The sequence below is a fragment of the Ahaetulla prasina genome, chromosome 1 (genome assembly GCF_028640845.1).
Source record: "Ahaetulla prasina isolate Xishuangbanna chromosome 1, ASM2864084v1, whole genome shotgun sequence".
Taxonomy (NCBI): Eukaryota; Metazoa; Chordata; class Lepidosauria; order Squamata; family Colubridae; genus Ahaetulla; species Ahaetulla prasina.
The window spans coordinates 46,134,084-46,159,823 of NC_080539.1; the positions used below are offsets into that span (position 1 = coordinate 46,134,084).

Sequence of the window (25,740 nt, forward strand, 5' to 3'; positions counted from 1 at the left end):
AGCCAGACAAAATATCTGTGTCTTTATTTCAATTAAATTAAAAACAATTTGCAATTATATTTATGCAACATTCACTATATACATATGATTTATTTATGCAACTACAAGGCATAAGTTGATACTGATTATTCATCTACCTACCACTAGTTAAAACAAGATGATAACTAGGGATTGGGTGGGTGAGATGGCCAGAGGATCATTTTTTGCATTTCCATGGCATAATCAAAGAGGCTGCAGCACTAACTGGAAAGTTGATCATTGGTAAATCTTAACTGAAGACCTAGTCAATATTTATCCATGTAGGTATGGATTTAAGTGACAGTAGTAGTGCCATTTCGAAGTATTTAAGAAATTTAGAGCCTGCCCACTTTCAAAGCGACTCTGGGCAGCTTACATTAAAAAATAAGAAACTATAAAAAGATCCCACATGTCTGGATAAGTACACTCCCTTAAACAGAAAACTACCACAGATTTCCACGAACAACCTACCCCCAGGCCTGGGTGAACAGCCATGTTTTTAAAAACTTCCAGATCACCCTCAAGGTGGGAGCTATACAGAACTCTGGGAAATATCATTCTAAAGGGCAGATGCTGTGACAAATAAGGCAGACTTCCTGGGTCCTGAAAGGTGGCATTACTTGACTGAAGCAACCCAAAGCACACCAACTGTGCCCAATCTTACAGGACAGGGAGTCCTGGGAGCAGGCAGTCCCTCAGACAGCTTTTGCTATTCATGTGAGACTTAAATCTCTTGTTTAAAGGTGGCACAAATTAGGCATTCTACTTCGTGCATCTCTCTTTAGAACTGGCCTCAACACATTTATATAGAAGGAAAGTACCTCTTTGGTGAAGTCTAGGTACCCCGGTATTTACTAATTATTGTAACAGTTTGTAAACAGGACTGCAGTATAATGTGATGCCTTAGCTGTATCCTGGTTCAATGCTACAAATCAACCTCACAGTCCAGTATGATTTGAAAGCAGGGAATGATACAATTAAATTAAAAAGGCTAACCAATTCCCTGTTTGAGATTTTTTTTTAAAAAAGTGCATATTATTACTCCAAGAATTTATGTCATGGTGGACAGATTATAGGATTATGCTTCACATCCTTCACTGGACAATACACAAAGCACAGGAAATGCTTATTGGCCCAAAGAGATCTGCAAACCTAATTTCTGGTACATTCAGATGTCCAGTGAGTTTAGAACAGTGCCTTGTATACTTTACTAACAAACAGCATTTTTTTCCACAATAAAGGGGCCTGTTATTAAGTTTTATTATTTTCCACATTATATATATCAAATGTAGAGTCTTTAGTGTTAGGAGCAATACCACGCAGCTCCTTGTTGCCAAAAGACGTGGTGCATCTATTGCCAGCAATAGACTTGGCACCGGAGAAAGCATGCTCTAGCACAAAGGAGAATTCAGGTGGAGTGGGCATTCTCCAGCAAAGGGGGTCCGTCACGATGCATTGATGGATGGGTGGGCTCCCTTTTGTAAGTTTTTGGAGGAAGCTTTGGGATATGTTGAGAAGTGCTTTGCCGTGGAGGAACAGGTGGCCCAGCGACAGAATGGATGTCCATTTCTTGGGGTATCAAAGGAGGTGATGGCAAATGCCTGCGTGCAACATGGGGAGAAGGGGTCTGAGGAGGAGGGGGAGTAAATGGAGAGGGGCTATTGGGAAAGAAAGTGTTGCCAAGTTCACTTTTCCTGCCTAAAGGCGGTGGCTGGAGATGCAAAGGCGAACTAGAGAAAACATCAGGAGTTCGCACAGGTTCTCGTGGAGGCAATACAGGTGGGCTTTCAGGAGCATCTGAGACAGAGGTCCTGTCGGGCACCGAATACCTCGGTGAATAAATTTTTGTTGTTGGCTGTCGAGGGGGAATTGCTGGTGGACTATCCAGATGTACAGAAGAAATCTAAAACAAACAAAAAATGATTGTGTTATAAAAGTGATTCAGGGACCTCAGTATTACAGTATTAACCCTTCCAACAAAAGCTAAATTAAACCTTGATACATCTTTCATCCAAAGATAGATGAAATGAATTTATTGTTCAATTCCTCTTTTTCTTTCTGTGGTTAAAATAACACCCTTACGCTATATCCATGTTTATTTTAAACATACCACATCCTGATGATGAAAACTAGGAGTGTGCAGAAAATGGGAATATATTTTGTTTTAAACCAAAAAGCCCTGTACTCTTGATATGCTGTTTGACTCTTTCAGATCATGACTTGTTTCTTCCATTTTTTTTAGCAGTCACTTTGTTTCTAACTGAACCAAAGAATCGTAGAGTTAGAAGCAGTCATTTATGCCTTCAAATCCAATTTACAGCACAGGTAGTCCTTGAGAAATGACAGGTGACTTAACAACCGCTCACAATTATAACTGACACTGCAAAACTACATACGAACCTGTTTCAAAGTTATGACAGTATAGTGTCAGCCATGGTGGCGCAGTGGTTAGAATACAGTACTGCTGATTGCCGTTGCCAGCAGTTTGAGTCTCACCGGCTCAAGCTTGACTCAGCCTTCCATCCTTCTGAGGTGGGTAAAATGAGGACCCAGATTGTTGGAGGCAATATGCTGACTCTGTAAACTGCTTAGAGAGGGCTGTAAAAGCACTATGAAGCAGTATATAAGTGCTATTGCTATTGCTATAGTACTTCCAAAGTCATTTGCACTTAAGGCAGACCATGAGGATGCTGCCTGTCTCCTGCCCAGCTGGGAACCCTGCAGCGCATAGGCCTGCTCCCCATGTCCCTTGGAAGAGTGACCTCTGCCACCAGTTGGGTACTAAAACTAAATTGTCTGCCTCTGCTGTCCACTGACTGCCCATAGGGGGCAGTGTAGCCTTTAAGTCCTAGCCGGGCTCTAAAGGCAATCAAAGGACAGCTAAAGCTTGCAAAAACCCAGCATCCTCCATTTTTTAGCAGTAGTTTCTTCCATTTTCAGTTGGAGTTCAACTGAAATTCCAGTTTGGAGATGAATATTTAGTTTTAGCTCTTAACTGGGGCAGAAGGGAGAAGAGCTACAAGTATGTCTCTCCCAGTTTTTGCTTTTGATTGAAGAAATATGGCTTGGGGGGTGGTGTTTTAAGCAAGGGAGGGGTTTTTGGAAGCTCATTCTGAAGCTGCTTTTTATGCAAGGACCAGCGTCCCAAAGCTGAATCCAAAATCCAAATCCACCTGCCTTTAGCTTAATTTCATTTGTACTTTAGAATGACAGAAAATGAGCCCTGAGTTTCTGAGTTACACTTTTTAGGAATTTGAAAAGTGTCATTATGGTCTCTTCAGTCACATTTTCACAGGGTTCATTCCATCTATTTTTGGAAGACTTAATTATTTCCTATCCTCTTAACCATTCCTGTTGCCTTTGTTGGACTCTTTAATTTCAAATTGTGGTTGCCCATTATTAAGTCAAGTACTTAAGGTGACAAATATTAAGCAAAATGTTTTGAATTTAATATGACAATATTGTGACTATTACTTCTTAATATTTAGAACAATCTACTTTAGTGATGTAACCTTAAAACTGAACTTGTCTCTTTTATAATCACATCAAACTACCAAGTCAGGTATCCCCTACTGTTCATTCATATCACACAAGCTTCTGTTATTTTCACCCCTTTTCCTTTTTCTTCCTTTTAAAATTCTGTTCATATTTTTAGAATATTAGTTATTCCACCTGTTTTATATCTTCTGCAAATTTGATAAGCATTCCCTCTATCTTTTCATTCAAAAGTCCATTTGATTTTTAATTACAGTTTGATGAAGAATCATATCTGAACATACTCTAACTATAATTTTCATCCTATCTACCTGAGTCTACTGCCCAGTCTACCCTTGATTAACCTGCTGTTTGAAAAGTCATGTGCAATCATTCTTGGCCTTCTAGAAACTGTTACAGAGAGAGCTGCTTTGTAGTAATCATTATTGTACTTAATTTATAATGGTAGATTTGTATTTTTATTGAATTTTCATTATGTTTTTATGTTTTTTAATGATGTAAACACTATGAATCTTTTTGAAGTCTGTCAATATGTAAACACAATAAATAAAAAACCAATAAACAAACAAACAAATAAATAAAAGGCACAGTTACCTTTGTATCATGCTTGGGGCCCCAACAGGGGAACAGCACAGTGGAGGTGGTTTATTGAGTAACAATAAATCCCACTTCCCCTCACGCCCCCCTCATGTGTCCTTAAATTTTAATGTTTGGTTTAAATTTATTTAGGTTTTAATGTATATGTATAGATATATTTTTATGACTGCAAACCACTCAGAGTTACCCTATTGTAAGATTGGTGGCCAATAAATTTTATAAATAAATAAAAAATAAATGCATAGTTTGTGTCAGCTTTTGGTCACTTAGGAATTCACTAAAACAAAAATTCTGACGGGGGGGGGGGGCACCAAACTTTTGCATGTCAAATCACCTTATATCTTTTAAAAATAATTTTAGCTTACTTCTAAATTCCATTATTTCTGCAATTGGAAATAGAGAAAAATTACCTTTGACGGAGAAGATTCGGCAGGGGCAGATTCTGGACGTCTTCGGGGTGGAATAGGAGGAGGAACAGTAATTTCATCAGAATTTTTTGGAAAACTGATGGAGGATACAGAGGCAGACCCTGAGGACATATGAAAACTTTGAATGGCCTATTTTAAACAGAGTAAAATATACCATATTTTTCGATGTATAAGACGCACTCCCCCACCTCCAAAGTGGGTGGAAATGTCTGTGCGTCTTATACAGTAAATGTTGCTGAAGCCCCGCCCACCCACTGGCCCCCACCCTTCAGCCTCTGCCTCCCATTTGTCTCTTTGCAGCAAATAGCAAACAGCCTGGTCAGCTTCAGCACAGTCTGATTTAGCACGAGAAGCTGATTGGCGATTGGATCTGCCTCCCGGAATACTGTCTATCAGCTGCTCCAGGCTGCGGGGATCACTACCGCCCATTGCCGCTGCTGCCTATCGTTGCCTTCACACACCCCATTTTTGGCCTCATTTATGTGTGCCTCATTTATGGTTGCCGTCTATCCACACCACCTGGAATAGGCCAAAAATGGGGTGCGGTGATGGGTGGTGACGATTCCCACAGCCTGGAACAGCTGATAGGTGGTATTCTGGGAGGCAGATCCAATCGCCAATCAGCTGCTCATGCTAAATCAGGCTGTTCTGAAGCTGACCAGGCTGTTTGCTGTTAGGAGGCAAATTGCTGGGAGGCAAAGGCAGATTTTTTTTCTTGTTTTCCTCCCCAAAAACTAGGTGCGTCTTATAGTCTGAAAAATCTGATAGTTTATAAAAACTGTTTTCATTTAAGTATTGAATTTCTGTGATATGATGTTTATTTCATAAGAATCAGATTCTTAGGGCCACTCATTTGTTAGATTTGTGTAACTGTCCAACTCATATATGTGGGGTTCACAACATTTAAAAACATCAATAAAACAGAATAAAAATTAAACTCAACAAACAGACAACCATAATAAAAACCACCATTAAAATCTAAGTTAAATTAAACCAAAGAAGGCTGGTAAACTTTGCAGTTTGCTCGAATTCATGAAGAAAAACTACAGGAGACATCCAAGTGTGGGACATTTAATTGGATAGAAGTCCTCATGAGAACTGGTAGTAGTAAGTTACCTGATTTATATTCTCCTTTTATTGCTCAATGCATCTTGGGAAATTCATTTTAGAAAATAAAATATGAAGGAAACAGTTATCCTTCTTACTTTTTAAATCCATCATCATTAGTAAATAGCACTGCTTTTCTTGAATATTAAGTCTCACTGTTATTTTCTAAATTATGATAAATTATAAAAGCATCCATTCAATCAAATGTCCCAGTAGATGCTATTCTGTATAAATACCATCTCATTTATTCTTATGCTACGTAAGACTTTCACAAGACAAATAAAAATGAAAGGGGTCAAAAACATTAAAGTGGGAGAGAGCATCATTGCCTGTATTTGCACCTACTTGAATGAAAAGGTGTAGAGGGATCAGAATCAAACACACTGCAGACATCTGTAGTGCTGGAAGTGGAGGACGGCAAGGGTGGGGTGAGTGGTGTTCTTGGAGAGTTTGGTGCAGAGGCTGCATTCTCCGATTCACTCTCAGGGACACGACTGTAACTAATTTTTCTGGGCTCTTGTTGCAGAGGTGTTGGGTGCCTCATGGTTCCAGGTCTTGGATTTGATGGACGAATACCCGGAGATTTGAGAGAATAGCTGTATTTTTTAGGCTGAAAGAATCCAAAGCAGATATTATAAAAATTCAGTGTTAATCTGAACCTTTTTTTTAACCTTTATCATTTCCAAGTATCATATTTGTGTTGTTCTACAAGTAATTGATTATGTGTTATAAAGTTGATGTCAGGTCTGAGTGACAACATTAGTAGATCTGTCCCAAACTTGGCTTTTCAGATCTCCCAATGGCATACATTGATTGAGTTATTCCATCTTGCTGCTGGTCATCTCTATCTCTTTCATTACACCATTCTTAGAATTATCAACTTCGGAAGAAAGTGAGGTCTTTGCATAATGTGTCCCAATGAAATATGATAATTTCAGCCTAATCATGTGCCTCAGGTGAGACGCTGGACTGATTGGTTCTATGATCAATTTGTTTTGGGCTTTTCTGGTTGTCCGTGATATTCTCAGGGGTCTTCTCTAACTCCAAAGTTCAGAAGTGTCAATATTCTTTCTATCCTGCTTTTACAAAGTCCAATTGTACTAGAAATAGTCATCGACATACAAAGTCATTTAGTGGTTGTTCGAAGTTACAATGGCATTAAGAAAAGTGACTTATGACCGGTTTTTACACTTATGGTCACTGCAGCATCCCCATGGTCATGTGATCAAAATTCAGATGTTTGGCAACTGACAAGTATTTATGATGTGTTCTAGAGTCATGTGATCCTCTATTGTAACCTTTTAACAAGAAAAATCATGGGGAAGCTAGATTCACTTAACAACATTGGCAAGAAAAGTCGTAAAATGGGGCAAAATTCACTTACAACTATCTCATTTAGCAACAGAAATTTTGGACTCCATTGTGATTGTAACTCAAGGACTATCTGTATAGGAAAAACCACTTCTTACATAAATCTGATCTTTGTAGGTATAGACATGTCATGGAATCTGAATGTTGTTTTCAAGATCTTCATTACTACTCTACCAAATGTTAATATGTAACATATTTCTTGACTCATGGTTTACTGTAAAACTGTTCTTAAAAACAAAGAAATGAAAAAGTGATATATAGCAAGTAAATAATAAATGTTGATACTCACAAATCTTGGAGGCGGCTTCATATTACGTGGCTCTATTTCTAGGGATTTGTTGTAAAGAGAATCTGCAAATTCTTTTTCCATGCTATTTCCCATTGGATTCAAATTTTCAAAAAATTTCTAAAACCAAAACACTCAGGGTGATTAATACAATGTAATATTGTGATTTTAAGGCAAAAGATGCAAATACTTTAACAACAGGGCACAAGCCTTACCTGCTTTTTGTTACTGGATGGATTCATGGAAGTGCATTTTCTTCTATCTGTTTCTAACGCAACACTTATGCAAACTAATGAGACTTGAAGAACCCAGTGAACTACCTGAAACAATTCTTCTGATGTTTAATTTGTATTAACAACTATCAAGAAGGCAGGTCCTCTCACAGAACAGGCCATAAACTGGGTGGAACTGGCTATCATTATACCTCAGAATCATAGTTGGGCAGAGCCACTTAGGTTATTATTTCCAATCACTTGTTCAGTGCACAATCTAAATTAGGGCATTAGCTGATTCACCTAATTTTATATCATCTATAGAATTATAAATCTTACACTCACTGTTTACCTAGACCCGTGATGGTGAACCTATGGCACACGTGCCACAGATGACACATAGACCCATATCTGTGGGCACGCGAGCATTGCCCTAGCTCAGCTCCAGCGCACATTCATGTGCCAGCCAGCTGATTTTTGGGCCTTCTGGGCTCACTGGAAGTTGGGAAACAGACTGTTTCCGACCTCCGGAGTGCCTCTGGGTGGGGGAGGCCGTTTTCGCCCTCCCCAGGCTCCAAGAAAGCCTCTAAAGCTTGGGGAGGGCGAAAAACAGGCCTACTGGGCCCACTATGCCATCGTGTGCCAAAAGTGGGGGAGCGCAAGGGGGGGTCGTGCATGTGCGGGGCGCATTGAATTATGGGTGTGGGCATGCACATGCGCAACCCCCGTGCTAACAAGGTTAGCCATCACTGACCTAGACGGTTACTATCAGTAAAAAGAATAGAGGTTCCAAGACGGCCCTTAAGAGTACTTCTTCATTCAGTACCTCATTCAAGTTCAATGAGGTAGCGATGATTAGCACAATTTCTAAATGATTTCAGGCAACTGCATTTAAATGTTTATGATATATGAAATATTTATGGTTAATGTCACTATGATTTGACCCATATATTTTTACAACTTTTACCCATTTTTGTAAGATTTACACTCTGACAGAAATTGTGTAAGAGCAGACGTGAGGAACGTTTTAAGCAAATATTTTTCCTTCCATACTTGGAAGATGAGGTAGTCCTGAGTTACAGAAGAGTTTTTCTCCAAAAATCCTTGTGAAAGTAAATTTTTATGAATGCTTTTATATATTTGCAAATATAGCAGTTGCTGTTTTGCACATCTGCAAAAATCAGTGTTTCTTCATCCACGGAATATTTATTTATTGTAAATTTATGTAGCCACCATTTCTTGTGCCTCTTTCCAGAAAGTTGAAGTTACATATAGTAAGTCAAAGGTTACTTAATCTGGGTATTGCAAAGTATAGCAAAGGAAAAATTCAGTTTGCAGTTCCCTGGGAACCTTAAGATGGCTCCTGAAGTAAAACTTCTTTCAAGACCAAGGATGACAAGTAGGTAAGTAAAAATTAACCCAAATCAAGCAATAAATGGTACCAACCGAAGATAATATATGTAGCTCAGGATTGAACTGTGAGGTCATTGGTGATCTCTGAGCTTTATGGTTTTTCTGCAGACATTTCTTTAGTAAACCAGGTAACTAGCCTAGCATTGATGATGATATCTAGTTTGGTATTGAAATGTCTGCAAGAAAACCACCAAGTCACAGTGCACCAAGAATTCCATAGTAAATTACACCCTATTCAAGGAATTATAAACTCAGACAAAAAAGTAGAAACAACACAGTAACCAATGAATTTCCAGGAAGAAAGTAATATACCTACCAACTGACAGGGCAAACTACTGTAAATAAATAGAAAGCAAACCTCACTCCACAAGCAAATGACCAAGCTCAGAGAACACCAAAACTTCCTACTTACCCTGATGTCAGTTTCCACCTTTAAGCAATATGGCTGGTTTTGATACTGTTGTATTTCCCCTGTTATCTCAGCTACTTTCCTCCGTTTGCTAAAGTTAATGAGCTCTCTTCCATGTCTTCTTAGAAATTCAGGATTGCCTTCTTCTGTTTTCAAAATGTTTGTTAAATAAATTCCTATAATAGCAAATATACAAAAATGCACAATGTAGTAAAATGTCTATGGAGTTTCTCAGTCATTCCAGGTCATGGTTGTCCCAAAGGTGCTTTTTCAAATGGCTTCAAAGAAAAACCAGAAAGTCCAGTTGCCTCTTGAAAAAGTCCAGTTGCCTCTTGAAAAAACACTTTTGGGTGTGACTCACTAAGAATCATCTTTCTTAATAACAGAAATTTTAGTCCCAATTGTGGTCATAAGTTGAGAACTACCTATATAAAAAACATCTATGGTATATGGCACTGTGACAATTACAGCTAAAGAGTTCTTTCTCAAAATATAGAGTAAAATATATTATACCGGGCTGAATAAACAGAACAATCTGGTATATTTTCATCTCGACTACCCTCAAAGTTTTTCCAGTTCAGTTACATAGCATAATTATCACACATATGTTTATGGTAATAATTATGGAAAATCATTCAGGAAATGTTTATTCCGAAGAAGCTTTTCAAAAGAACTGAAGAAGCTTCTTGAATGAGAAGTGAAACATTTTCAAGGAACCCTGCCCCCAAGAAAGTGCAGTTGCCTTTTGAAAAGCACCTTTGATATCACACACATTTTAAACAATTTAGATAACAATTTGCTTTTACACTAAAATTTACAAATACTTGAAAAATCACATCAATTGTTTTCACTGAAATGTATTCAACTATATGCTTTTGATACTTAGTCATTCTAATTAACAGCAAATTCAGGTAGTACATTTAAACAAAAAACTTTACCATATATTCATTCCACAATTCATTTTCTTTATCCATTAATATTGGTATTTTATCTTTATCACAAATAAAATCCTACTTACCAAAGAAAGGCACACATGGAGGATTAATGGACCTGAGTTTTGCCAAATATTTCTTATGATGATCTTCACTTAGTTCATGTGCTTCTTCAAATATCTTCTTTTGCCGGCTTGGGATTTGCTGAAGATAAAGAAAGGTGAGGATACTTTGTCCACAGAAAAATTGTTGACTATATCACTATAGCTGACTGCCTAGGCTGGCCAAAATGTGAGACTCCTTCTACATGACTCATCCCCTTTCTTTACACAATGCTTTCCATATAGAAAAATCTATAAATGTTTAAAGTAGCAATAAGATCTGCCTATATTGTTTTATTTTACTTATTTAAATAATATTTTTGATCATGAAGAAACTCATGATCCAGACAAAAATATTGATGCAGAGCTAAGATATGATATACTGTAAAACACAAAGTAGAGGCTTTTTGTTTGTATACCTGGGATTAAATAAACATTTGTGTTACTCTTTTTGTTTTAATCTAGGCTTGAGATAATTTCATATATACAGAAAAAAGATTTTAAATCATTTTTCTAATGTTCAAACCCAGCATAAATTTTAAAAAAGTTTCTTTAACGAAAAATATCTGCTACCTCACTTCCAAGTAGTTTTTATTTTAGATCTGCATTTCACTTACTTCAAAGGTGTGATCCAGTCTGTAAATAGGTGCAGAGTTCATAGCACTGACGACTTCAAGAACGCCATTAAAATTGTTTAGCTCTTGAAAAACTTGCAAGATTTCAATTATGCGGCATACTACCATTACTCTTTCTTCTAGATTTTCTGTTTCTACAATGCATCTAGATATAATGTAAAAGTATTACTACAGGGTTTTTTTTCAAGGAAGTGTGGCCTAGTATTTTCCAAACACCTAATTGAACTTGAATCCCATTTATTTTCAAATTAAAAGAAAACTATCATACACAGCAAATGTAATGTACATTTTTATAGTACAGAGGGATCGGAGGTACCCAGTTTCAAAAGGTTTTATCCTGGGTCAATCGATCTGTATACATTTCTCAACTGAAAAGAAAACATCTAAACTCACTGAGAACAGGTGATGTGTTTGCTAGCTGAAGCAAAAAACCGAATAATATAATGATATTCAATGCAGTGATGGCTGACTTATACCACTACAAAACTGGTCTAATACCAATATATAATCTAATATTATCTGCTGCTGTTTGAATACAGACCACAGAAAATATAAATAACAATATTTTTTAATATAATTACAGATAATCCTCGACTTGGGGCCACAGTTGAACCCAAAGTTTTGGCTGCTAAGCAAGATAGTTGTTGTTGAGAATTTTGCCCCATTTTATGATCTATTTTGCCACAGTTGTGAATCTCGTTTCCCCAATAACTTTGCTTGTCAGAAATCTGCAAAAGGTGATAATATGACCCCAGGACACTGCAATCGTCATAAACATGAGTCAATTGCCAAGCATCTGAATTTTGATCTTGTGACCATGGGGATGCTGCAACGATCATAATTATGAAAAACGGTGATTAAGTCACTTTCTTCAGTGCAGTTGTAACTTTGAATGATCACTAAATGAACTATTGTAAGTCGAGGACTACCTGTTTAGAATTTAATTTCTGCTAAGTTACATCATAGGAACTAAGCAAATACCAACTCTGATCAAATTAATCTTACTTTTCAAACCATAAGGTAAGATTAGTGGTATGTCTTATCATTTTGAGCAGGTTAGGAGAATTAATTTCTTTATCTTCCTTTGTCCACACACTCCCAACGAGCTCTGATGGCTGCACAGCCCTGCCAAACGTAAAATCAAAATAAGTCAAGATTAGCTGGCTTTTCATCAAAAGTATTTCCAATTAAATCAATAATTTTGAATTAGACTAATCAATGAATTGATCTGTTTCTTTTGAACAGCTTCTTGTTCATGGAAAGAAGAGCATTTGGTTTTAATAGTCAGCTTTCTCTATAGCTACTAACGATATAATATATTATGCAAAGAATTTTTGACCTTTCAACCATTGTTTAATTTTATTAAATAAGTCCCAACATATGAAGAGAAATTCTCACTTTTAATTACTGCTATTAACTGTTCATTAAAAGTAGGCAAGTATACTTCAGAAAATATAATACTAATAATTCTGCTAGTAAAAATAAATGGCAGAAAGACTCATGACATTAAAAAAGAACACTTAAGAAGTCTATATTTCAACCAAGAATCATACATCTTAAAGGAAAAAAGGCACTACCTGTAAAGTTCTGATTCAAGTAGAGTAAGCTGTCGGGCAATTTCTATTGGATGCAAAGTCAGCAGGTCAAATGTTTCGGTTTGTCCTTGCCTGCTGATATGCCACTCAATTGGAGGTGGTGAGCTTTCAAAAGTAATATTGTGAGTTGGCCCAATGGCTTGTGCTTGCTTTTTCCTATGAATTATCTTTGTGATTGACTCAACCCATTTCTTCATAGCTTTACCTGAGAATGAGTACAGAAACTGGTTTACAGCACCGTGGAGCAAGTTCTAAAAATATTAAGTGCTTATCTTACCCACAGGCCCATTGGTAAAAAATGCAAGAATTTCAGCTAGCCCAGCATTGCAAGTGTCCCAAATGACAACTGCTTTTTGTTTAAAAAAGGAAGTGATAGTTTCCAACCCGCTTTTCTGAAATGTGAAAACATTACATGCAGAAGTTGGTATCCTATTCTATTTTAATAATCTCCAAATTAAATTACAAAAAAAATCTCCATGACAAGAAAAAAATGGCATGTCACACAGCAGTTCCAATTTAGTTAGTGAAATGAGAGAATGAAAGCATTTTACGTTGTCAGTTTCAGGCTTAAGACATGGAAGGTTCTATAAATGAGATTTAAGATATGCAAGGCTTACAATGACATATACATGCCGTCACGTTTTCCTGTGGCGAGTACAGGTAATCAACTCTTTATGGAGGATAGGTCTTCTATTCACTTCCACTCCTCCATGGCTGTGATCTCCACTCACGTTTTCCTGCTCCAAGTTGAGTGTTTTCCAACTCTTGCCATCTCAAATGTTGCCTGGTTTGCCCTGTTGGTCTTAACTTCTTCTGGAAACCCCAAGTACTTGGATTGGCTATTGAGCAGAGTAGCTTTGTACTAAGGTCTGCTACAGCTAATATTGAGAAACAGGAGTCTCAGTAGAAAAGTGATCGTATGATTTATCAACTTTCCTTTTTTCATTACTATTTTTCTTTTCTTGCACTTTCTACATTTTCCATGGATTTCTTTTAAAATATTTTTAAAAAATAATTTTCCCAAGGGGTGGAAGCAGTTGTAAAAAGGGTGTTAGTTAAGCCTTCTAATTCAAATGACTGATACAGTAAATGATGAAATGGTGGAACGGTAGAAAAGTACAGTAGCAAGCTCAGGGAAGATAAATAGTAATTTTAAAAAGCTGGATTTCATACCAGTGATAGTCTACATGTCAGGTAAGTGATTCTACTATGCTACTGAAACTCCTGTTTCTCAACTATAGCTGCAGTGCTTTTTTGAACTAAACGGGAAAGATGCAAAAAAATGTATTTTAAGCTGTTTGCTTTGCCTTCAAAGCAAACATGTATTTTGATGTTTTGATATTGTATATATAAATATAATTTTTTTCCTCTATGGTATTTTTTTATTTGTATATATAAACACAGACACATAGAAGAGTATCTATGTCAAGTAAGACCTATTTGCAGAAAGGAAAGCAACTGATAATGCTTTTCTAGAATGGAAAGTTGCTAAGACAGAGCAGCAAGGGAAATGTCAAATGGGACTAGCTTCATTCAAACAGGCTTTTCATGAACAAGCTTTTAGTTAAACTGGCATCGGAATGAGAAAAGAGCAGCCTAAGATTGGCACATGGATATGTTCCTGGCATAAATTAAAATATAATGAATCTTGGATCTTTGTTGTTTTGATCAGGAAGTTTCCTTTTAAAAACACAATCCTCCTTTCTAGTCAGTCAGTCAGTCAGTCAGTGAATCAATCAAATCCAAGTCAATTTCTAGAGGGTTTTTCTGGTTTATTCTAACTATATATGCTTAACTTGAATTATGAAGCGCTGAACGGTTATTTTTTCTAATTATGACTGATTAACTGTGGTTGGGCTGATATTTTACGTTAAGATTCCATTATCTAAAATAATTTTAGGTTGATTTTTCTCAAATAAAACTGTTTAATGGATGACCAACAAACCAGGCATAGCTTATTAAAAGGCCCATAAAAAATAAAGATGGACTACTGGAATAATAATATCAATGTAATGCTATGTCAAACAATGAATACATGCTGACATTTTGCTAGCTTCTTCAGACAAGAAACTCTTACTCTAATAAATTAACAACATGGCTAGTCAAATATTAGAACATAGTTACTATCTCACATAGCATTAAATGGAATCCACTTGATCAACAAGGATCAGATATGAAAAGTACATTTAATGAAAATGTAAGAACTAGATATTTGTGGTCATCAATTACCTCTGACTGTGCCAATGAATTCTTCCAATCGTTGTAAAAGATCTACATCTCTTTCAAAATCATAGAAATGATGTTCTACCCAGTGTCGACAAACATTTAATACTCTGCAACATAAATGGTTAGATATTTGAGATCAATATTTATTGAACATATTTTAAATAACAATTAGTAGGGCTGCAATTTGAGTGTTTACACAAATTGCAGCCCTACTAAGCAAATCATAGATATAAAGAACACAGATTTATAAGCACTCTTATTTCACTCTGAGCCTGACTGGGCAGTCTTTGAAAAGGATGAAAACAGTGGTCCTTCTAGTATAAGTGATCTCCCATTCAAGTTCTAACACTTGGACTAAAAGGCAAATTTGTGCAACAAGCTGATCACTTCCTAACACTAAGGCTGTCTATTGTGCACAAAAAAGTAGAACTCCCACAGAAAAATTCTATTTCAAGAGATTGTAATGGAGCCTATATTTCATAATCAAATGAAATGCAACTATAACTAAGAAGATTCAATTTCTGGTCTTTCATGAAAAGACTTTCTTTAGAACCACAAAATCATAAACTTAATATTTTAAAGATTCAACCATATCAGTCATATATAAACTGAAAACAGTAAGATTAAAGTTAGTGAAGACTATGAAGGATCTGTTATCATAATGCCCCAAAGTGATTATCTTTTTGCTCATTGCTTTAACTCATATACTAATCATAACTTTGCAAAACCAAGAAATATTTTTCTGTTCAAAAAAACATGCATATTATGAAATTATCTGATAGCTAGGTTAGTCCGAAAAATCATGGAATGTATATCAATAAAACAAAGTTACAAGAAACCAGTATGTATGAACAGCATCCTTATGCACAAATGTAGAGGGAGAAATGGCAACTAACTCTTAACAGTATTTTATGTCAGGTGAAGTATTGTTGATATGAGTAGGGGAGGATTACCTAGGTTTTAATTCTAAACTTGCAAGAAATACTGTATTTTTCAGAGTATAAGATGCATTCGGCCCCCAAACGAGGGTGAAAATTTGGGTGTGTCTTATATACCGAATGTAGCCCCGCCCACCCACCAGCCCCCACCCTTTGGCCTGTGCCTCCCAACAATTTACCTCCTTGCAGCAAATAGCCCTTTTCAGTTCAGCACAGCATGATTAGCACAAGCAGCTGATTGTCAGTTGGATTGGCCTCCTGACCCTCAGCTGTTTCAGGCTGCAGGGATTGCCATTGCCTATTGCTGTGCAGGCCTCTGCTGTTTGCTGCAAGGAGGCAAATTGCTGGGAGGCAGATTTTTTTTTCCTTGTGCTAATCAGGCTGTGCTGAAAATGAACATGAAACTAAAGCAGGCTGTTTGCTGTTTGCTGCAAGGAGGCAAATTGCTGGGAGGTAGAGGCAGATTTTTTTTCTTGTTTTCCTCCCCAAAAAAGGTAGGTGTGTCTTATAGTCTAGAGCGTCTTATACTCTGAAAAATACAGTACTATTTTATGGGAGTTTCTAATCTGTGAAAAAAATATTAATTGAAAATATAGTTTTTAATATTCTCAGATTGAGTGATCAAGTTCAAACACTCTTGTATTTAACAGTCCAACAACAGATTCCTCAGAAAAAAGTATCTAATTGTTTTGTAAGTGATGGTGTCAATGTTTTTCTTTTCTAGACTGAATTATTACATACAAAACTTGTAAGATTACTGAGTAAATTGAATTCCTAGAGTAGAAACTAAACTATTAACTCTTTGTACATTATGTCATCTATCTCCTAATCAATATAGATGTTTGGTCTATATTAAGTTAAATATGAGCTTAAAACTCATCACTGGACACTAAGATTCTAGGTAATATCTGCCCCTCCGAAGCTCCATTTCAGCCAGTAACGTGCAGGATGAAATGTTTCAGAGCCTCTGCAGATGTTTGTAAGGGTGAACAACTGCCATGGTGCTGCAAAATTCGTAGTTTCTGGCCTTGTTCACACTAGGGGGCGCTTATCGAGTAACTTCAAACGTTCACTGAGGGAACACTCATAACCAGAGGATTACCTATACTGCTGTTTAATATTTGAATTAAGAAAAGAGCAAAAAAGGCTTCTCTAGGAAGGAAATTCTGAAAAAAAACCCCTCTTGTCCATGAATGGACACATCAATAATCCTTTGAAGCCTAACCAATATTTTAAAGGCAAGAAACAATTAAGATGCAATTTTACATGTTTACTATAGATGCACAAAAGGGTGCTCCATTTCAGGCCTTATGGGCATGTTTTTTGGAAGTTATTTCCTAGAAATGATTTCATCTATTCAGGATGCAAGCTGGTTCTCAAATCATTCTCCACTTCAAAAGAAAATAAAATAAAATTGACAAAAGCCTTGACAAAAGCTTCTGTGAACTCTCATGTTATTGAGTTAGTTTTTTGCACATTAAAAAACCCTGCCAGCTCCTGAATTATTATATGATTTTCACTATCAACTTAAAACCCCTTGAGCTGTCCAGAATAGTTAGGAGCTAGTCTGCATAAAAATGTATACCATATTTATACATTTTGTATATATTTATACAAAAATATATACCATATTTTTTGCACTGTAAGACGTATTTTCTCTCCCCAAAAAAGTGGATGGAAATGTCTGTGCATCTTATAGAGCGAATATTGTGGCAGTGGAGAAGGGGTTTGGTGCGGCGTTAGTGTTTGCTGCCACTGCCACCTGTCAGAGCTGCTTACCACTGGGGAACGCTGGAGCCTTCTCTGCCGAGCAGCTGATCGACGGTTGGATCGGCCTCCTGGAATACCGCTGATCAGCTATTCCAGGCAGCGATGGCGAACCCTGCTGCCTAGAACAGCTGATCAGTGGTATTCCAGGAGGCTGATCCAACTGTTGATCAACTGCTCAGCAGCGAAGGCTCCAGTGTTCCCCAGCGGCGGCAGCAGCTCAGCTCAGTTGACCGATCGTGGGCGCAACGGAGTGGAGCCCTGACGAGCCATTTGCTGGGGCTGCAATAATGTGCTGAAGCTGACCAGGCTGTTTGCTATAAGAATGCTAGCCAGATGAATGCTGGGAGAATGATGGATGCTGGGAGGCAGAGGCAGGTTTTTTCCCCCCTTGTTTTCCTCCTCTAAAGCTAATGTGCATCTTATGATCCAGTGCATCTTATAGTGCGAAAAATATGGTAAATACATTTCAACACTTACCGTAGCTGTACAGGTTGTATATATTCTTTTCTAAATCTTTTTAATTCTGCACTAAGAGGTTGATCTCCATTCTCCATAGCTATACGATCTGCTTCTGTTGGTTCAGGTTCTGGAATTTCAAATCTAATATGGGATAAGGAAGAGAAACTTAAATGATTAAGTGTAACATTTATATATTAATTTAGCAAGATGGAAAATACTAATTGCAACAATAAATACAGGGAACCATTTTTTATTGCTCAGGAAGTTACAGGGAGTCAGGAAACAGGACGACAACCCAATAGGATTATAATTCTGAGAGTTAGCGCAATGTGAAGTTTCCACAGATGCAATAATCCCAGAAAATCTTCTGCATGCTCGTAATATAAGCTCTACCACCAAAATAAACCCCAGTTAAGCTCATCAGCCAGATGGATGCATTTTAGTATCCCATTTCCCCGAAAATAAGACCTAACCGGAAAATAAGCCCAAATACGTCTTTTGGAGCAAAAATTAATATAAGACCCAGTCTTATTTTCAAGGAAACACAGGTATGTAATTACCAAAGGAATAGCAATAGCATATAGACATATATACTGCTTCACAGTACTTTACAGTCCTAAGTGGTTTACAATGTCAGCATATTGCCCCCAACAATCAGGGTCCTCATTTTACCGACCTCGGAAGGATAGAAGGCTAAATCAACCTTATGCCTGGTGAGATTCGAACTGCCAAATTGCAGGCAGCTGGCAGTTAGAAGTAGCCTGCAGTACTGCATTCTAACCATTGCACCACCATAGCGCTTGCCAATGGCATTTTAATTGTTTACATTTAAGTGTTTACATTTGTAAATAAGTGTGATACAAGTATATATTTTATTGATTATCAAAATTATTTTACTGATTAAATGCTATATGCTAATAGGAAATGTGAAGAATATTAATGATTTATTTAAAACATCGAGAAATTCAAGTGTACCAAGTCCACTTTTATAAAAAAAAACACCCTATGACTTAGCATAATGTACTAATTATAATTAGTACATTATAATTGTCTTCAATCTTGCCAATTCTGATCCATACTGTAGACACTGCTGTATGGGATTGTTGATTTATCTTACTTCATTTTTTATTAATGTTGTTTTTATGTTGGCTGTAAACCACCCTGAGACCTTCGGGAGAAGGGCGGTATAGAAACTGAATAAATAAATAAATAAATAAATAAATAAAATAAAATTAATCTGGAATGGAAGTGAGTTTAAGACAAATCATAAACTTTGCTCAAATAATCTTTGATTTACTTGGAGAAATAATTCATTCTGAAGCTATGTGTCACATTACATTGGGGAAATAACAACCTCTTCCTCAAGAATAAGCACTTTAAAAAATCTCAAGAAGGAAAAAAAGTCATAAGGCAGTATTTCAGAAAGATTCACTCACCTTTCTATCAGGAGACTCAGTAATTCCTGAGGCTTACAAAAAGATCTGTATGTGGTAAGAAATGTTCGAACAAAATTGGGATCTAGAATAGAAAAAGAATGACTTAGGCAACTTATGAAGGAAGACCTGTGATGATAGCTAAAAGCCTCCACTATTACAATGTAATGCAGACCATATAATAGCAACTATGCTTTAATGATGACTGAGGAAACAGGAAAAGGATATTAATTCCTGACAGATTTCAGGAAACAATCCAAGATAAGCAGAAGGATACTCAGTTCAGGACATTCTCACTTAAGGGACTTGTTAAGCCAAACTAATGACAAGTAATGCCCTTTTCAGAAGACTGATCTTTCCTTAGATTCCCAGGGAACTCAATACAGGAGGCTGGATGTAAAAGAGTAAAAATAAAAAGCATGCTTAAAAAGGAAAGGACACTTCTTGGTGCAAAAGTAGACAACTAGAAGTCCTTCTGATGTACTGAACTCTCATCAAGCCCATCTAACATGTCCAGCATGAGTTGAACTGTAAAGGGGCACAACTGAAACAAGCAAGGATTGTTTTTAGCCTTCATTTCAGAAGTGGAACAATGGCAGAGAACATCATTTCAGAATAAACAACCCTTTCAGGGAACATTAAACAATCTGTTTCAAGCTGGAGGAAAAAGGTTGACGGTATTCTACCCATTTCCACTATCTTTGCAATGATTGGCAACCCTTGCAGGACTGAATTTAACTTCTCCTATCAACTTACTGTTGCTGCCTTTCTTTGCTTCTTCAACTAGCCTGGAGAGAAAATGATTTAGAAAAAGAAAAAAAAGAACCCTTCATTTATGCAGATAACCCATTTTTATTTAGTTATTTATATTTCTCATCACTTTGGAGAGCATTGGAAGCATTTTTCCTACCCATGAAAGGAAGATGAACCAAATAGATAGAAACAGTGTTTGTCAATTGAATCCAGTCATGAAGAGGACTTCTCTCAGTTCACTGATTTATGGAAAAGAGGCATATTCTATTCCCTAGTTCTGCCCACTAATATAAGAATTAATTTCATCTTACTATCTCTTATCACTACTTTGTTATGTCTCCATTATAATCAGCCAGTTACCTTTTACTCTTCAGCATGAGAAGGAAAGGGATGATCAGAAAGAATCATTCAAAGCCCTATTAATGCTCATGGATGGCTAAGAAACACGTGTTAATGCTGCAGTAGAACCAAAAGAAAGATTGGCCATTTGCACATATTACAAATGACCACAAAATGTTACAGTCAATTAGATGTAAATATTTATGTTTTAAAATCTTAGTTTCAAAGTAACTACATAGCAAGTTCATTTTTCCTACTGGATAGTGTTGCTATAAGACTTCAAACAGCCATTTATTTGGGTCAAACATGTACACAATTAACCAGGATGCCCATCTGTGATAAATGTCTCTTCAACACAGGCATTTTAAAAGCTATAAAAGACCTTCTAAAAATAATAATAATTCCTGAATGCCTTAACAAAGGAAATTGATGCTATGCTGACGCACATGCATTCAATGTACCAAAACTTATAAATAGACTATCACAACCTTATCAGAGAAAAAAACTTGCAAGGCTTTTTTTTTTAAACTGGAAGCATTCACTCAAAAACAGAGGAGCTTATAAAAACAGAGAAGCAGTTTATACTATACATGCCAGAATGTGAAGAAAGTTGAAACAAGTTTATGAGTATGACTAAAAAAGCTCTATTACTGTCTACATAGAGTTCATAAGTCAATCCCCTGATATTTTTGTCCCATTATTCATCAATTTTCATATTTTAGTTATAAACAAAATCATGAATAGAAAGAGATTATTTCACATCTGTTCTCCAAGGAAATAAACTACTGGCTCTCCTCTACCTACCAAATGCTAGATTCAGACCCATTAACATTCAAGAGCAGGATAATGAAGTTCTGGAAATCAATCCTGTTAACCCAAAATACAGCACATATTGCCATTCTTACATGTAACTAGACACTGTAATTAACTGCTTCCTGATTCTGGCTTCTTTGGAAGCTTATAACCATAGTTTTTGCTTGACCATAATGAAGTATTGTGCTAAACAATAGTTTATTTTAATGATAGATTCCTGAAATAGCTACAGTAGCTGGACCACGCGTAATCTAAGGATATCACAAACAGACCGTATTTAATGCAAGGTGAGATGATGTTTTATGGGGTTTTATGTTGTGGTTTTTTAAAGTTGTAATCCATCTCTAGAGACACCTAGGTGTGAATTTGAAGGCCATATACAATGGATGCATGGACGGACAGACAGATAAATAGTGTGGAACCAGCCCTGTCTGATCAGATAAGGAGCAGAACAGCAGCAAAAGGGTTAGGTACACAAGGAACAGCACAATTCTACAATAATATATGCTTCAGACAGTAGTAAGCACTAGGACATGTATCTTTATAAACATTTGAGTGAAACAAAGGTTGTGATTTCTTAAAAGTAATCCAATTGTTATACTCTATCTGTAGCAGAGAGGTATCCTGGAGTTTATCCAGACTCTCTATTCAGATTCTTAGTCCAGATTTTAGTAAGTGAAAGGTAAATACAATTAATACAAGCTAGATGCGTGAAAGATTGTAATATTAGCATTTGTACTATTAATGATTTGGACCAAAACAGTGCTTGTATAATTTCTGTTATCCCAAGCCAGACCAGATGGCCAATGAACAATCAAAAATACTTTTGAAAGGAAGTTCTTCTAGAGAATGGTAATTTCCGGCTCCCACCCATTTGTGTGCAAGTGCTGTTCAAACACAATGATGAAATAAATGTTAAAAAACAAGAAGAAAATGTAGCCCATTTTTGGGAAAACTGCTTTGAAAGCCTTTAAAATATAAAATAAAATAAGAGATTATTTTTCATTAGTGGTAGACCTTCTTGCAATACTACTTTCCCCCACTCCCATTGTCATTTCAAGGATGAATGTGCCATTCTGAGGGTTTCTCAGAACAATACTTATGTCTCTTAGTTGATGGGAGGCAGGAAGTTGTATTTCAGCCTGCACATGTTCCCACATTAGAGGTACGTAGTGTGGGAATAATTAGGATAAAACTGGGCTTTGATCATCTTTGACCATAGGGACCAAATATGCCCACATGACTAACACTATGCTTAGCCTAAAAAGGTTACAGGAACATATAGCTATCGATCAGAAAACAGGGCAGAATTGTTTCGGAAGACAAGAAGTCATCAGTTTAAATTACAAGAAAGCAGACATCATTTGGACATCAAGAAAAAATTATAAAATATAAGTAATATACCACAATAGAACAGACTGTCAGAGGATGTTGTGATTTTTGCTGGGGGTATTTCAACAAAGACATGTTTGATCATCTATTGAAGATGCTATAATAGTAGGTTGAACAGGAGGTTGGACTAATGATTTCCAAGGTCCAGTCCAACACTTATATTCTGTGAACTGTATGGTGATTATCTGAGAAAAATATGAATTTGAATTAAGAGAGTCTATTTATATGTAGATGTATGCCAATAGAATGAATCGAAACATAAAAACATAATTGGTTTATGACGAACTACTATGATAACTAATGAAAGATACAGGAATGATAAATTCTGAATGTTGGACAGATCATTTTTGGCAATCTCAAGAAAATACATGTTTGAATTAAGAAGGCACCCACAGCTTACCCACTTGTTCCAAAATGCCTTGTTGCATTTAATTAGAGAAACAAAATTATGAATTGTTGAATGCTACAGATGACACAAGTAAAGCATACAAATGAATAAATGGAATGCTTAGGTATGCCATTGAGCAACAAGATATATGCATGATGTTCCCTTCATCACTTATTTACAGATAAATTTGCAATGAATGCTTTTAGTGATTACAGATGTGGTGGCTGGGAAGTTTTTATGCAGGTGATGCTTTGCTGTTAATGGAAATGTTCTTTTATAGCAAATGTTAGGGTGAATGATCCACTAAGGAGTATGCTTCTGAAAGCTAACGTATAAAAATATATTAAACACCAAGGCTGTATTTATGAGGAAAAAATGGAATGAACCATCGCAAGTCATACCCACCATATTTTTGGGACTATAAGATGCACTAGAGTATAAGATGCCCCAAGATTTTGAAGAAGGAAAAAAAGGTTTTTCCCTCCCTGGCCCCCAGGAGCACTCTGCAGGCCTCCCAAACCCACGTGGAGGGTTTGGTAGGCCAAAAAGGGGCCCATTTTTTTGCAAAAATGGGGCGCAGGGAGGGTTTGGGAGGCCTGCAGAGTGCTTCTGGGGGCTGGGGAGGGCAAAAACGCAATGTGTGTGTGTGGGGGGTTTGGGAGGGCAAAAACAGACCCATTTTTTGCAAAAGCGGGGTGCACAGAAGGTTTGGCCTCCCAAACCCTCCATGCATCATGTTTTTGCCCTCCCCAGCTCCCAGAACAACTCTGCAGGCCTCCCAAATCTTCTGTGCATCCCGTTTTTGCAAAAAACGGGCCTGTTTTTCACGAAAATGGGATGCGCGGAGCAGGGTTTCAGGAGGCCAAAAATGGCTGTATTCGGTGTATAAGATGCACCAACATTTCCACCCTATTTAAGGTGGGGGGAAGTTTGTCTTATACTCCGAAAAGTATGGTAAGTATAAAAAAAACTAGAATAAATCAATTAAATAATGGGCTTTATTATTTAATAAGCTATTGCTCATTTAATAAGCTATTGCTTATTAAAATAAGAAAACAGATAAATTTTAGGATATGCAAATGTTGGTAAAAAAAATACTGTAATGGGCGGTATGTTGTCTGTTGCAAGAAATAAATAGTTATCAAGTGAGAGCTGGGTAAAACAATGAATGATACTATGAAAAAACGACGTTAGATGTTTGGCATTCAGAAACAATGAATGAAGATTAGACCACAAAACAAATACACAACAGAAAAATGAAGTTGAGAAAAAAGAAAAGTCCAAAAAAGTTGAAGTGATAGAATTGCAATTGAAGTGCAGAAAAACAAAGAGGTAAAAAACTAGAGAAAAGCCAATGTATGGAGTAGCATATAGACAGATCAGAAACAAAGACAGAAAGGCACAGAGATATATGGCGAAGAATATTGTTGTAAACTAGTTTTACTATGATTCCTTTTCCTTTCTTTTTTTTAAATTTCATGTTTTAATTTCTTTGGCTTACTATTCCTTATTCCTTTTTGTATTTGATAGCTTAAATTGCCCCTTCCAATTCTGTATTTCTTTTTCTTTAATGGGAAATATTTTAGCCTTCAATTTTCAGAATATAAACGAACATGTTAACAGGAGGGCTAACTTAACATGCTATCTACAGTTTGAGGATATATTTCCTTAAGAATTGGCACTCAATTCTATCAGTTAATGTGGTTCTTTGTTACTGCCAGCCTCCCAGTTCCTTATTTTTATGTCTCACTTTATTCAGATATAACCATGCCAAAACTCCTGGGAATTTTAAACAGCATTTGGATAGACATGTGCAAAGGGAACATGATAGAAGTGGAAAGAGGGGCATAAAGATTTATAGCTAGTGGAGAAAGATAGGAGGTTGCAGCCAGGATTGGAAAATAGAGAGGGTGACAGAACAAGACAGAAAAACAATTTAAAAAGGAGAATGGCAAGATAAATGATACTGGAGTTTGTTCCTGGTGAGAAGGACCGGAGGCAACAACTGTTGAGGCAGAGAGACACAAGTTTATGGTAAGCAACAGAATTAAGGAAAGGAGACCTACATGGTCATATTTGGCCCTCTGATATAGGAGCAGAGCAGCTTTGACACAAGCAATTGTGTTCTTATGCTCAAAAGTTTTTAGATGATCTGAATCAAGTGACCCAGAAAATACAGCTTTACTGCAGTCATTTATTGCAGTGTTACAGTATCAGCATTACAAAATTATCTATTTAACTTTATGGGTTGTAGCATATTATTACAAAATCATTATACTGAAATATAAGATTCCTTTTTTGAAAATATCTTCTTGTTTAAGCTGCACTGCAGGCTGCAGTCTTGAAGACAACAAACATAATGAATCTTTAATGCCTGTTTATATCTCTGATAGTTTTACAAACACACATATTAAAACTGAACAAACAGTGGAAGTACTTTATTATTTTTCATTGATACTCAGTGCTTCTTTATATTTTAATGCAAAATTAAATGATCCAGCATCTAAGACATAGTAGCTGAGCAATTTTACTTTGGTAAAATGTTCTTAAAATTAAGAAGATGGCCAATGAAGCAAACAGAACCTATTCAAGGTACAAGATAAAGCAGAGATTGATTTTTTTGTACTTGT

The 25,740-nt window shown here is 36.6% G+C and overlaps 1 protein-coding gene across 2 annotated transcripts in view; it reads right to left on the reverse strand.

The window, feature by feature from the left end:
- Positions 1 to 328: 328 nt before the first annotated feature.
- Positions 329 to 25,740, reverse strand: part of SOS1 (SOS Ras/Rac guanine nucleotide exchange factor 1) — a 48,679-nt gene continuing 23,267 nt past the window's right edge. The window contains exons 11-22 of one of the 2 annotated variants that reach the window (XM_058165050.1): positions 19,429 to 19,510; positions 18,011 to 18,133; positions 14,829 to 14,932; positions 12,582 to 12,804; positions 12,010 to 12,129; positions 10,987 to 11,149; positions 10,355 to 10,472; positions 9,340 to 9,512; positions 7,306 to 7,422; positions 5,991 to 6,255; positions 4,521 to 4,639; positions 329 to 1,921 (exon numbers count right to left, since the gene is read on the reverse strand). In XM_058165050.1, coding sequence (XP_058021033.1) covers positions 1,427 to 1,921; positions 4,521 to 4,639; positions 5,991 to 6,255; positions 7,306 to 7,422; positions 9,340 to 9,512; positions 10,355 to 10,472; positions 10,987 to 11,149; positions 12,010 to 12,129; positions 12,582 to 12,804; positions 14,829 to 14,932; positions 18,011 to 18,133; positions 19,429 to 19,510 — 2,102 coding nt within the window. In that variant the 3' untranslated portion in view covers positions 329 to 1,426. The remainder of the gene's footprint in view (positions 1,922 to 4,520; positions 4,640 to 5,990; positions 6,256 to 7,305; positions 7,423 to 9,339; positions 9,513 to 10,354; positions 10,473 to 10,986; positions 11,150 to 12,009; positions 12,130 to 12,581; positions 12,805 to 14,828; positions 14,933 to 18,010; positions 18,134 to 19,428; positions 19,511 to 25,740) is intronic. The other variant, XM_058165051.1, reaches the window with a different exon arrangement.